General features: G+C 35.5%; 1 protein-coding gene across 5 annotated transcripts in view; it reads left to right on the top strand.

Moving 5' to 3' along the window:
* slc12a5a (solute carrier family 12 member 5a) overlaps positions 1-14,349 on the top strand; it is a 191,724-nt gene that overhangs the window by 69,110 nt on the left and 108,265 nt on the right. The window contains exon 1 of one of the 5 annotated variants that reach the window (XM_048198609.1): positions 3,772-4,161. The exons of 3 other annotated variants lie outside the window; for them this stretch is intronic. In XM_048198609.1, the coding sequence (XP_048054566.1) occupies positions 4,107-4,161 (55 nt within the window). In that variant the 5' untranslated portion in view covers positions 3,772-4,106. Of the gene's footprint in view, positions 1-3,771; positions 4,162-14,349 lie in introns of those variants that run through there. One more of the 5 variants, XM_048198610.1, reaches the window with a different exon arrangement.

The following is a 14,349-nucleotide window of genomic DNA, read 5'->3' as shown; positions in this document are numbered from 1 at the left end:
TAATGTTATGAAGTGATTTTTTGTGCAAAAATCACAAAATAGCGACTTTATTCAACAATATCTAGTGATGGGCGATTACGAGTGATGGGCTTTACGAATCTTTTGTTTCGAATCAGTGGTTTGGAGCGCCAAAGTCACATGATTTCAGTAAATGAGGCTTTGTTACATCATAAGCGTTTCGAAATTTCAATGGTTCACCACTGGGGGGGGGCGTGACTTTGGCAGTTTGATATGCGCGCCGAACCACTGATTCGCAGCAAAAGATTTGTAAAGCTTCGAAGCTTCATGAAGCACACTGTAAAACCCAACAAGTTCAGAATACTCAAAACATTTGAGGAAACTTATTACCTCAAAACATTTAAGTAAACTAACTCATTTTTTAAAGTTGGTAGAACTTAAAATTTTTGTGACAAGTGGGGCGGGGCTGAGAGCCATGGAAGCGGATCAAGGCCAGTGTGGTGCACAGGTGTCTCTCACTAACAATCCCGTCACCAGCATCCCTTTCCCAACTCATCATAATGTTCATTACATACAGTTAATTTACATAAACATCACATTCAGATCTTGGTTAAATGTTACATAGCAAATAACACATGCTATTATAACTATCAGAGACTGTCATTACATACTTGCATATATGTAATCAAACAACATATGTGGTCTTAAATGTTTTGCAGCTCATCCTCAACCTAACCACAGGCTCTACTCTTCACCACAATGGTAACCCTACAAAACTAACGTAACAGAACCCCCCTGAATCCCAACATAACACAACATTAAACATTAACTTATATCTCCATATGTTAATCTTGTGCAAAAACACACAAAATAACACTTAATTTCAACAGTTATTTATATGGTCTGACGCAAAGCATGCTGGGAATTAGAAATCTGCTGCAGCTCAACTCAATCATATTAAGTTCAGCTTACTACAATGAAATTTTGAGTTCATGCAACTTTTTCTATTAAGTACAATGAACTTTCATTATTATTTGAGTGAAACAAACTCATTTAATTTAATTAATTTCACTGTTCGGTTTTACAGTGCAGTGTTTTGAAGTCGGCCATCACTAGACTGGATTTATGACTGGATTCCGTGATTCCATCCTCATTTTCCGTGTTGTGGAAATCATAGGGCACTAAATTTATTTTATTTGGCTATGGGTACAGATTTTGAGAATGCCTGCCAAAAATAGAACTTAAAAAAATACACTTTTTCATTTTAATAATTATTAATTGGTATACATTTTTTAATTATTTAATTTATTTATTTTTTTATCTGTTAATTCTAGTGCTGTCAAACAAATAATCGTGATTAATCACATCCAAAATAAAACTTTGTGTTTACATAATATATGTGTGTGTACTATGTATATTTATTATGTAAGGGATAATGTACAGTGCCCTCCACAAATATTGGCACCCTTAGTAAATATGAGCAAAGGCGGCTGTGAAAATAAATCTGCATTGTTTATGTTTTTGATCTTTCATTCAAAAAATTCACAAAAGTCTAACCTTTCATTGAAGGAAAAGAATTGAAAATGGAGGAAAAAGCTCATTATGAAATAAATGTTTTTCTCCAATACATGTTGACCACAATTATTGGCACCCCTAGAAATTCTTCTGAGTAAAATATCTCTGAAGTATATTCCCATTCATATTTGCATTTTTTAGCATACCAGGGTGACTAGGAGCATGAAATTGTGCAGCCATGACTTCCTGTTCCACAGGAATATAAACATGAGGAAACACAAAGGCCAAATTCCCGTAATCATTCATCACAATGAGAAAAAACAAATAATATAGTTCTGATGTGCAGCAAAAGATTTTTGAGCTTCACAAAATAGAAAATGGGTATAAGAAAAAAGCTAACGCATTGAAAATCCCCATTTCCACCATCAGGGAAATAATTAAGAAGTTTCAATCAACTAAAGATGTTACAAATCTTCCTGGAAGAGGATGTGTGTCTAAATCGTCCTAATGTGCGGTGAGGAGGACCGTTTGAGTGGCCAAAGACTCTCCAAGGATCACAGCTGGAGAATTGCAGAAATTAGTTGAGTCTTGAATCTCAGAAAGCCTAAAAAAATTACCAAACAGCACCTACAAATGGGACCGGCTTCTGTGGTAAGATGAAACTAAAAAAAGAGCTTTTTGGCAGCAAACCCACCAGATGGGTTTGGTGCACACATGGATAAAAAGTACCCCATGCCCACGGTTAAATATACTGCTGGATCTTTAATGCTGTGGGCCTATTTTTCTGCTGGAGGTCCTGGACATCTTGTTTAGATACATGGCATCATGGATTCTATCAAATACCAACAGATAAAAAATCAAAACCTGACCACTTCTGCTAGAAATCCAATAATGAGCAGTGGTTGGATCGTCCATCAGGACAATGATCCAAAACAAACATCAAAACCAACACAAAAATGTGTCACTGAGCACGAAATGAAGCTTCTGCCATGACCATCTCAGTCCCATGACCTGAACCCTAAAGAAAATGAGTGGAGTGAACTGAAGAGAAGAAGCACCAGCATGGAGCTGGAATCTGAAGGATCTGGAGAGATTCTGTATGAAGGAATGGTCTCTGATCTCTCCTCAGGTGTTCTCCAAACTCATCCGGCATTATATAAGAAGACTCAGAGCTGTTATCTTGGCAAAAGGACATTGCAATAATTGGGTGCCAATAATTGTGGCCAACATGAACTAGAGAAAAACATTTATTTCATAATGAGATTTTCCACCCATTTTCAATTGTTTTCCTTCAATGAAAGGTTAGAATTTTGTGATTTTTTTTTTTTTTTTTTTGAATGAAAGATCAAAAAGATAAACAATGCAGATTTATTTTCACAGCCGCCTTTGCTCATATTTACTAAGGGTGCCAATATTTGTGGAGGACACTGTACATCCATCCGGTTGATAAACCCTGACAGGGTGATCAGCACCCCTTATCTTATAATCCAACAGTGTACAAAACAATAGTCGCACAATGGCAGAGGCTGCTTTTGTAAGAAACGAGAGAGCGAGTCTGTGATACTAGATGACATAATTATATAAATGTACACAAAATATTGATTTGATTGAGTTTTAATATTTTATTAGCTTACCAAACGCAAAATTTAGACGAAGAAAAAACGTTCCTAGTAAGTGTATAGTGCTGATGACTTTAGTAACCCGGATGAGCCTGTGTTATCTGTTTTCAGCGGTTGTTATCGGGAATAACGTACCGCTGGATGGCGCGATTGACCAATCAGAATCAAGTATTCCACAGAGCCGTAATAAAGCCTTATAAAATATTTATATTTATATATGTGCATGTAAATTTTTCTTATATATATATATATATATATATATATATATATATATATATATATATATATATATATATATATATATATATATATATATATGTATATATACATATATATGTATGTATATATACAGCTCTGGAAAAAATTAAGAGACCACTTAACATTGATTTCTGAACTTGGAGTGGTCTCTTAATATTTTCCAGAGCTGTATGCATGTGTGTGTGTATATATACATAAATATACACAGTACACACACATATATTATTTAAACAAAAAGTTATTTTGGATGCGATTAATCACGATTAATCATTTGACAGAATTAAATTTTTTTTTTTTAACTGAATTTTGTGTTAATATTGTGTCGGCCACTACACTGAGCATATACAGGAGAGCATGTGTGCACAGATTCCCATGTGCACGAGCGAGCGAGTGAGAGGAAGAGAGAGAGAGAGAGAGAGAGCGTGTTCCATCATCCAGTAAACTCCAGCCGCTCTGAGCTGTCGTATTCTCCTCCTACGAGAGAGAGAGAGAGAGAGAGAGAGAGAGAGAGGGAGTCACGCTACAGCCAAGAGAGGAGAGGAGAGGAGAGCGCGAGAAGAAGAGAATCAGAGGAGAAAAAACGCGCATCTCTCGATCCGTTGGCCGGTAATTTCCTCTCAGCTCTCGGCAGGGGAAAGCAGGTGGGCAAATCAGTCCATCTTTTTCTCGTGCATCTCCTCGCTTGGACGTTCTTCTGCTTTTCTCCCCTGAACGGAGGAGAGTTTTGGGGGAGAGAGGGGCATTTGGAGAGGCAGGATGGTCAACAACCTGATCGAATGCGAGGAGGCAGAGGGGGCCGCCAACAGCCAGGGTGAGTGGAGGAATCTCTCGCGTTCACACACACCCACTCACGCTGCCACGGGAATGGTCAGCGCGGATGGAGGGAGGGTTCGAGCCGCGGGTTCTGCTGTTGCTGCCCACGACAGGTCCACTCCTGTCTTACTGCATGGCTGCTGTGAGTGGAATAGTAATAGGCTGTTTTAGTTGTGTTTGTACATGTAGCGACCCGTTCTGTGTGCCTCTGTTTGTTTGCAAGTGTGCAGGGGAACCTCTCTACCGTCATACACCAGCATCTCCTCTGGTAGAGACGTAGATGCCGTCGTAATATTTTAGCCTGTCTCACTGTCTCAACCGGATTCTGTAAGGTAGCATTCAGTGCTGTGGGTCCTTTTTTTTTTAATTGATTTTTATTGAACATTTATTTATTATCTTTATATTAATATTATATATTTGTATTGATATAATTTTATAAATATATTATTATTATTTTATCCTTGTCGCTTGTAGGAGAGTGACTTTTTTTTTTTTTTTTGAATTTTTATTTTAATATTATTATAAAAATTATTATTTTTATTAATAATATTGTTTTATTATATTATTATTTTATCCTCGTCACTTTAAAGAAGTCAAGTAGTGAGTTCTTTTTTTTAATTTTATTTTATTACTTTTTATTTTAATTTTTATTATTTATTTTCATTTTATTTTATTTTTATTTTAATATTGCTATGAAAGTATTATTGTTAATAATTTTGTTTTATTTTTTTAATATATCATTGTTATTTTATCCTCATCACTTTAAAGAATTTGAGTAGGAGAGTTCAGTATTTTTTATTTTATTTTATTATTTTTCATTTTTATTTTATTTTCATTTTCATTTTATTTATTTTAATATTTTATGCAATTGAAATTTCATATCACTATGAAGGGCTCAAGCAGAAGAGTGCCGTGACTTTTAGTGCTGTACAATCTCATCTATCAGGTCGACATTTCATAAGTCTCCATCACTGTATCAATAGCGTTGTGTTTCTTTGCCCATGACAATCAGATATTTTCTGCTCCCTTCCTTAGACTATGAAATGTCATTCAATTACATTTGGATTTCACTCAGTTATGCACCTTTTAATGAGACGTGACAATCTGATCAGTGTGTTTAACAGGCGTCAGCAGCTGTTGGTGTGTGTTTAGACTCTTTGATCTCATCAGGAGGCAGTTCTTCACACAACACATATATCACACACAGTTATGTGGCACAAATCAGATCAGGGAACTGTGTTTAATGCCATTTCCCTACACTGTTTTTGTCCTCTGTAGCACTGGATTATTGTTTAGTCTACATTCAGTGTACCTGCTTTTGTTTCCTCAGATTTGTACCTTTTAGGTCCATAAAATGCCCTATAAACCCAAAGCCAGAATCAGATCCAGGTCTCTGGATGTGCCGCTGTCCGTGGTGCTGAATCCAGCCAGGCAGCAGCACTATCAGTCAGCTCTGCCTAGCGCTGTCCAGGGTCCTGATTTATCCCTTTCATTACAAGCTGAGGCGGATTATCAGGAGATTTAGGCGAGCATCTCGCTGTCCCACTACACTAAGATGAAAGGCATCCGTCCTCCAGATGCATTCTGCGTCATCCGCTCGAGCATATTCATGAGATGCCGCTCTGTTAATTATTTGCTGGAGAGTTTGTTCCAGGCTTGATGGACAAAGAGTTTACTTAGCAGGGTGTGCATGCTGATTAAAGGAATACATATGGAATGTTTATGAAAGAAGTCTCTTATCTGCAAATTAGAATGATTTCTGAAGGATCTTGTGACACTGAAGACTGGAGTAATGATGCTGAAAATTCAGCTTTGATCACAGGAATAAATTACATTTTGCAATATATTCACATAGAAAATGGTTATTTTACATTGTAAAAATATTTCACAATATTACTGTTTTTATTGTATTTTTTTATCAAATAAATGCAGCCTTGGTGAGCAGAAGAGACTTCTTTTAAAAACATTTTAAAAATCTTAATTATTCAAAACGTTTGATAGTTAGTGTGTGTATATTTAATGCTATATGTAATTTTATAATATTTATTAGTACGGAGCCCCGTACATGACATGCAAGTAAAACAATTAAATTGTGCGCATGATTTACTAATTCGTTCTCTCAATGTACTAAATCGTGTGCATGTTTTAGTAAATTGAGGGAATGAATTAGTAAATCGTGCGCACGATTTAGTCTATTTTTTTTTTTCCTGCATGTCATGTCCGTGTCATGTCATGTCATGTCCATGTTTTTTTCCTGCATGTCAAGCTCCGTAGATTGGTGCTGTCAAATCGATACATATACAGTGTGTATATATATATATATATATATATATATATATATATATATATATATATATATATATATATATATATATATATATATGTTTGTGTGTGTGTATATGTGTGTGTGTAAATATTTCCTAAATATATACATGCATGTGTATTTATATTTTATTTTGGATGTGATTAATCATGATTAATCGTTTGACAGGACTAATATATATACATACATAGATACACACACATATATTTACAAACTTTTAAATTAGATGCGAATAATCGATTTGACAGCACTAATATTTATACAATATATAATATAATTTATATATTTATTTGTTTGTTTTGAGAAATAAAGACAGACCATGCTTTGTGCATTTCAGTACAGCTGGAACACTGTATTGGCCTATTAGCGTCTATAAAAAAAACAATTTTATTTATTATTTTGTTTTGCTCCATTTTATTTCATTTGCGTCTTCCGGTGACATGAAGGACTCCAGGAGAGTGTTCTGACCTGTCGCTATGAGGTTGTGTTCACTGATGTGTGACTTTTAGTGCTCTGTAATCTCATCTATCCAGTCGGCATTGCATAAATCTTCATCACTGTCATGGTAACAATAGCGGCTCTTCACTGAGGGAACGCAACAGAGGTGTGTTGCTCCCCTCCTACAGCTCTGGACATAAACTAATAATTGCACTTTGATTTTCACTCAGTTAGATTGGATTAGTGCATGTAATGTACATTTGTTATGCTTGAAAATACATTTAAAATTTCTCTAGAAACCATATAGCGATGTTAGAACACACTGCAACTGTAGCAACACCATAGCATCATTCCAGTGAGAATGACTTTCCTTATAAAATATTAAAAAATCTAGTTTTATTTTAGTGATTGTTTCTCTTTTCATCACTTGACCTTCCCCTGTGAAGCAGCAGTCAGTGCTTATCAACAGAGTGATACATTGGAGGATATCAGAGATAGACAGAGAAGGACTGTGGATGAGTCTTTCAGAGATAAGAGGTTATTGTGCTATTTGTCAGCACGATTCCTGGCGCTGTGGCTGTGAGGATTGTACAGTGACACAGGGATGATCAGTCACTGTTTTACAGTGTGAACTCTGATGATTAATGCAGTTGTCATGTAGTGATGTAGACGCGGCAGTCTTGTGTCTTATGAAGGTCTGTAGCTCTGTTCCAAAACCAATCTAGGCCGCATTTTAATGCAACAGGCGACGTTACGATTTGGATGCTTTGGGTTGATGAGAGGCTTTCGTAACTAGTGGAGCTGTTTGTTTGGATTGCAATTGTTATATGTGCAAACGTTTTTTTTAATGTTTTTGAAAGAAGATGCTCACCAAGGCTGCATTTATTTTGATTAAAAATACAGTAAAAACTGATATATTTTTACAATTTTAAATAGCCATTGTCTATTTGAATATGTTTTAAAATGTAATTTATTCCTATGATCAAAGCTGAATTTTTAGCATCATCCTGTTCTGTCATCATTGCTTTGTATCAACGTCTTATGTAACTTTATTAATAAGAAATGAAGGTTTTTGAGGAAAACATTCCAGGATTTTTCTCCATATAGTGAACTTCACTGGGGTTCAATGGGTTGAAGGTCCAAATGTCAGTTTCAGTGCAGCTTCAAAGAGTTCTACATGATCCCAGACGAGGAATAAGAGTCTTATCTAGAGAAATGATCAGTCATTTTATAAAAAAAAAAAACTTTTTAACTACAAATGCACGTCTTGCACTGCTCTGCGATGCGGCACGCATTACGTAATCGCGTTGGAAAGGTCTCGCGTGACATAGGCAAAAGTACTGCGGAAGGGCGAAAATATCTCATTTTCTCCTCCAACTTCAAAATCGTCCAACATTGTTGTTTTACCTTTTTTGTAAAGGGCGTGTGACTTAGTCTTTGCACGTTTGCTTTGTAAACACTGAATCGTACTTCCACTTACGTCATGCATGACCTTTCCAACATGATTATGTAATGCGTGGCACATCGCAGAGCAGTGCAAGACGAGCATTTGTGGTTAAAAAGTGTATATATATATATATATATATATATGTATATGTTTTACAGTGTACTCCAGTCTTCAGTGTCACATTATGCTTCAGAAATCATTCTAATATTCTGATTTGCTGCTCAAGAAACATTTCTGGTTATTATCAATGTTGAAAACAGTTGTGCTGCTTCATATTTTTGTGGAAACATGATGCATCAGGAAAAGACATGTTTTTTTAAATAGATTTTATTTTTTGTGACATTATAAATGTCTTTATGAATTTAATGCATTGTTGCTGAATAAAAATATTCATTTCTTTCAAAAAAAAAAAAATTTTGCAATCGCATCAAATGCTGATTCTTGCATTCTTGCATGTTTCAAAACTGACTGTGACACATTTGAATGGGTTGTACTGAACACAATAATCCTACAGTGATCCAGTGTCCTGTTATCCTCATTGCACCCTCAATTTTATTGAGGAAACAGTCTAAAAATATAGTTCAAGGGAAGATAGATGACACAGAGAGAGGGAGAGAAATGATTTGGTATTGTGGATGTGATAGAATCGTAGTGTCAGAGTTCAGAAAGACTGATTTGATGCTTCTTTCTTTAAGGGGTTCAAATGTCTCCCTGTGTATCTATTTTGTCCTCACCCGCTCCGATTCTCTTCACCGAGGGGTTAATGACTGTCCCGTCCACCTATCTCTCTTCCTCTTTTGTCGCTCCCTCACTCTCTCGCTGCAGAAGGTCTTTAATAATGTTTAGTTAAGGCTGTAAGAGCCCATAAGCGGCCCTCTGTTTCAGCAGAGCGATTCTCTTAATGCGTCACAGGAGCCCCAGTGTTTAACTGGCACTAAAAAACACTTTTTGCCACTGCATTAGATATAAAACACTTCAGAAAGACTTTGCAATGCTAAAACAGTTGATCTAATGAAGCCAAATGAAAGATCTGTGTTTGTTTGTGATTAGTGGATCTTGTTTTCACTTGATTCACTTGTTGAAGAAAAATGATGAAGAAAAGTGACGTTTGTGAAGAGAAATGATCCTGCAGTATTTGTTTGATATCTTATATGCATTACAGTAACATTCTGACATTTTTATGTGTGACTTTAGCTGCTGTAATGAGTGTAAATGTGATTTAAACTGAGGACAGCATACACTAACACACACTCCATATGTCAAATGGTTAATGGGTTTGAAAGAGGAAAAGTCTATTTTAATTAAAAATGAGCCCTACAGTAAAGGTGATGGTAATGAATACTAATTCTGAGGTAATTATGTCAACCTTAAAACGTTTAAGGCGTTCTGCTTTTTTCCTTTTAATTCTGGACTGATGACTTAAACAAATGTCTTTAATTGCTCACGTTAATTTATTTATTTATTTGCATTTACATACATTTATCCATGTGATGCATTATTTAAATTGTAAAAATATTTATGCATCATGATTGTATTGTACTGTCTTTGGTGTTTTTACATTTATATTAGCAGCATTTTTACACTAATACAATAAAAAAGTGAGTCAATGAGAATGTTGTTGTTACATAAAATGTCCGAATACATTACAATAGAAAATGCTTAATTGTCATAAAAAAAGTCACAAAGCCCAAAAATCATAATCGCCCCAAAAATAGGCTATGTAAAACATAATTTCTTCGGACCCACTTTATATTAAGTGGCCTTAACTACTATGTACTTACATTTAAATTAATCATTTGATACAATGCACTTATTGTGTTCATACATGTTTACATTGTACTTATATTTTAAAAACACCTGCATGTAATTACATCTGTAATTAATTTCTGTAATTGCATGTATAATTACACTGTTGACCCATCCCTTACACCTTAACCCTACCCTTAAACCAACCCATACCACCAAAGCTTTCCCTAACCTTACCCGTATCCCACCTCAATAGCAGCAAAAGTGTTTTGCAATTCAATATGAACCCAATAAGTACATTGTACTTATTTTGTGATGTAAGTACATAGTAGTTAAGGCCACTTAATATAAAGTGGGACCATTTCTTCTTTTCTTTCCTCTAGTTTTTGGGTGAAATATGCACTGGACATGTTTTCGTGAGATTCACTGAGTGGACTTAATTTGTCATGTTTTAAAGAAATGCAGTGGATGTAGGTGCGAGCATGTAGGAGAGATGTTTTGCAGTTCTCCTCGGTGTTATCGCCATAGTTACCGCTGTCGCAATGGAGCAGCCAACTGCTTTGCTCACCACCAAGGCCAAGACGTGTGTGCGTTTGCTCAAGAGTGTAGGAGACTCATTTAAAACTGAATAGGAGCGGAAATAAGATGGGTAGAGAGTGAAATAATGAGGTGGTTGACGAGGACTGTGAATAAACAAGGAGCCCAAAAGGCTAAATAATATATGACATCACTGCGCTGTAGTGGTTCCCTTCACGCACTACACAGGAAGTCCTGCTATGACACTGATACTTACGGTGAATACTGTAGTAAAATCAGTCAGCTCTTGAGTAAAGGCAATGTGAACATGTTCTCAGCTTTGTTGGTAAGATCTGTCTGTCTATCTATCTATCTATCTATCTATCTATCATCTGTCTATCTGTCTGTCTGTCTGTCTATCTATCTATCTATCTATCTATCTATCTATCTATCTATCTATCTATCTATCTATCTATCTATCTGTCTGTCTGTCTGTCTGTCTGTCTGTCTGTCATTCTGTCTATCTGTCTATCTATCTATCTATCTATCTATCTATCTATCTATCTATCTATCTATCTGTCTGTCTATCTATCTGTCTGTCTGTCTGTCTGTCTGTCTGTCTGTCATTCTATCTATCTATCTATCTATCTATCTATCATCTGTCTGTCTATCTATCTATCTATCTATCTATCTATCTATCTATCTATCTATCTATCTATCTGTCATTCTATCTATCTATCTATCTATCTATCTGTTTGTCATTCTATCTATCTATCTATCTATCTATCTATCTATCTATCATCTGTCTATCTGTCTGTCTATCTATCTGTCTGTCTATCTATCTATCTATCTATCTATCTATCTGTCTGTCTGTCTGTCTGTCATTCTATCTATCTATCTATCTATCTATCTATCTGTGTCTGTCATTCTATCTATCTATCTATCTATCTATCTATCTATCTATCTATCATCTGTCTATCTGTCTGTCTATCTATCTATCTATCTGTCTGTCTGTCTGTCTGTCTGTCTGTCTGTCATTCTGTCTATCTGTCTATCTATCTATCTATCTATCTATCTATCTATCTATCTATCTATCTGTCTGTCATTCTATCTATCTATCTATCTATCTATCTATCTATCTATCTATCTATCATCTGTCTATCTGTCTGTCTATCTATCTATCTGTCTGTCTGTCTGTCTGTCTGTCTGTCATTCTATCTATCTATCTATCTATCATCTGTCTATCTATCTATCTATCTATCTATCTATCTATCTGTCATTCTATCTATCTATCTATCTATCTGTCTGTCTGTCTGTCTGTCTGTCTGTCATTCTATCTATCTATCTATCTATCTGTCATTCTATCTATCTATCTATCTGTCATTCTATCTATCTATCTATCTATCTATCTATCTATCTGTCATTCTATCTATCTATCTATCTATCTATCATCTGTCTATCTGTCTGTCTATCTATCTGTCTGTCTGTCATTCTATCTATCTATCTATCTATCTATCTATCTATCTATCTATCTATCTATCTATCTGTCTGTCATTCTATCTATCTATCTATCTATCTGTCATTCTATCTATCTATCTATCTATCTATCTATCTATCTATCTATCTATCTGTCATTCTATCTATCTATCTATCTATCTATCTATCTGTCATTCTATCTATCTATCTATCTATCTATCTATCTGTCATTCTATCTATCTATCTATCTATCTATCTATCTATCTATCATCTGTCTATCTGTCTGTCTATCTATCTGTCTGTCTGTCTGTCTGTCTGTCATTCTATCTATCTATCTATCTATCTATCTATCTATCTATCATCTGTCTATCTGTCTGTCTATCTATCTATCTATCTATCTATCTATCTATCTGTCATTCTATCTATCTATCTGTCTGTCTGTCATTCTATCTATCTATCTATCTATCATCTGTCTATCTGTCTGTCTATCTATCTATCTATCTGTCTGTCTGTCTGTCTGTCTGTCTGTCTGTCATTCTGTCTATCTATCTATCTATCTATTTATCTGTCTGTCATTCTATCTATCTATCTATCTATCATCTGTCTATCTGTCTATATATCTATCTGTCTGTCTGTCATTCTATCTATCTATCTATCTGTCTGTCATTCTATCTATCTATCTATCTATCTATCATCTGTCTATCTATCTATCTATCTATCTATCATCTGTCTATCTGTCTGTCTATCTATCATCTGTCTATCTGTCTGTCTGTCATTCTATCTATCTATCTATCTATCTATCTGTCTGTCATTCTATCTATCTATCTATCTATCTATCTGTCTGTCTGTCTGTCTGTCTGTCTATCATCTGTCTATCTGTCTGTCATTCTATCTATCTATCTATCTATCTATCTATCTGTCTGTCTGTCTGTCTGTCTATCATCTGTCTATCTGTCTATCTGTCTGTCTGTCATTCTATCTATCTATCTATCTATCTATCTCTATCTATCTATCATCTGTCTATCTGTCTGTCTGTCATTCTATCTATCTATCTATCTATCAATCTCCTATCTATCTATCTCCTATCTATCTATCTATCTATCTATCTATCTATCTATCTCCTATCTATCTATCTATCTGTCTGTCTGTCTGTCATTCTATCTATCTGTCTATCATCTGTCTGTCTGTCATTCTATCTATCTATCTATCATCTATCTATCTATCCATCTATCTATCTATCTATCTATTTTTCTGTCTGTCTTTGTGTGTGTAATTTATATTATATATTTATCTTTACAGCTAGAAACTGGTTTTAGCTGGATTTACCCTTAAATGCAGCCTGTAGATGTCTGTAGGCATATTATGCATTAACTTTAATGTTCTCAAAAATGTCTCTCGTGTGTATGCATGACCTGCTTGCGTAGATAACACAGTGTATATGTGTTTCCAGCTCTATTTCTCATTGCTCTCCATAGAGTGACTAATCAAGAGTCTCCAGTTTAAACAGAGCGAATGAATTGAACCTTTTCCATTTCAAGGTTATATATGATATGATTCACTCTCATCATTAGAACAGCAGAACAAAAAGTGTTTGGCACAGTTGTGTAACACGCAGATGTCATTTAAAGCTCTGAATGTCTTGCAGTACCCGAGTCTAATTAGTGTAGGTTTCTGTAACGTCTTCAGCACAGATACTTTATGATTGCAAACACCCACGTTTCTTTCTTGGCCTCTTTCTCCCTCTGATATAAATCTGCCAAACCAGTCCAGAAATGTCAGTCTGAAAATGTATTAGATTGTTGTCGTCAAATCATATCGGCTTGCTGGGTCCAAAACAAGTTTCCCATGTGCTTGCAAGCAGCATTAGGATGTCTGAAGGGTTTTTGAGAGGATGTTGTGGTTAGTGAGATGCGAGCTATTGGGATTCAGGACAGAATTGGGCCAATTTAATAAAACCTGATGACAGCTTTATCCGCTGTGTGCCTTCAGGATGTTTCTTGACAACAGCAATAAACTAGCAATTACTGAAGAAAATTTACCTGCTTGTGCAAAACGTTGCTTGGGTGTTCTGGATGGTTTCCAGGATATTGTTATGTAGTTGCTAGTGTGTTCTGGGAGGTTGGGTTTGGGTTTCTAGGGTTCACAGAGAATGGTCAGGAAAAGACAAAATATCCAGTGAGTGAAAATGCCTCGTTGATGCCAGAGGTCAGAGGAGAATGGCCAGACTGGTTCAGCTGATA

The sequence above is a fragment of the Megalobrama amblycephala genome, linkage group LG8 (assembly GCF_018812025.1).
Source record: "Megalobrama amblycephala isolate DHTTF-2021 linkage group LG8, ASM1881202v1, whole genome shotgun sequence".
Classification (NCBI taxonomy): Eukaryota; Metazoa; Chordata; class Actinopteri; order Cypriniformes; family Xenocyprididae; genus Megalobrama; species Megalobrama amblycephala.
Note: the sequence above shows the minus strand (reverse complement) of the source record. Positions and strands in the feature narration are given on the sequence as shown.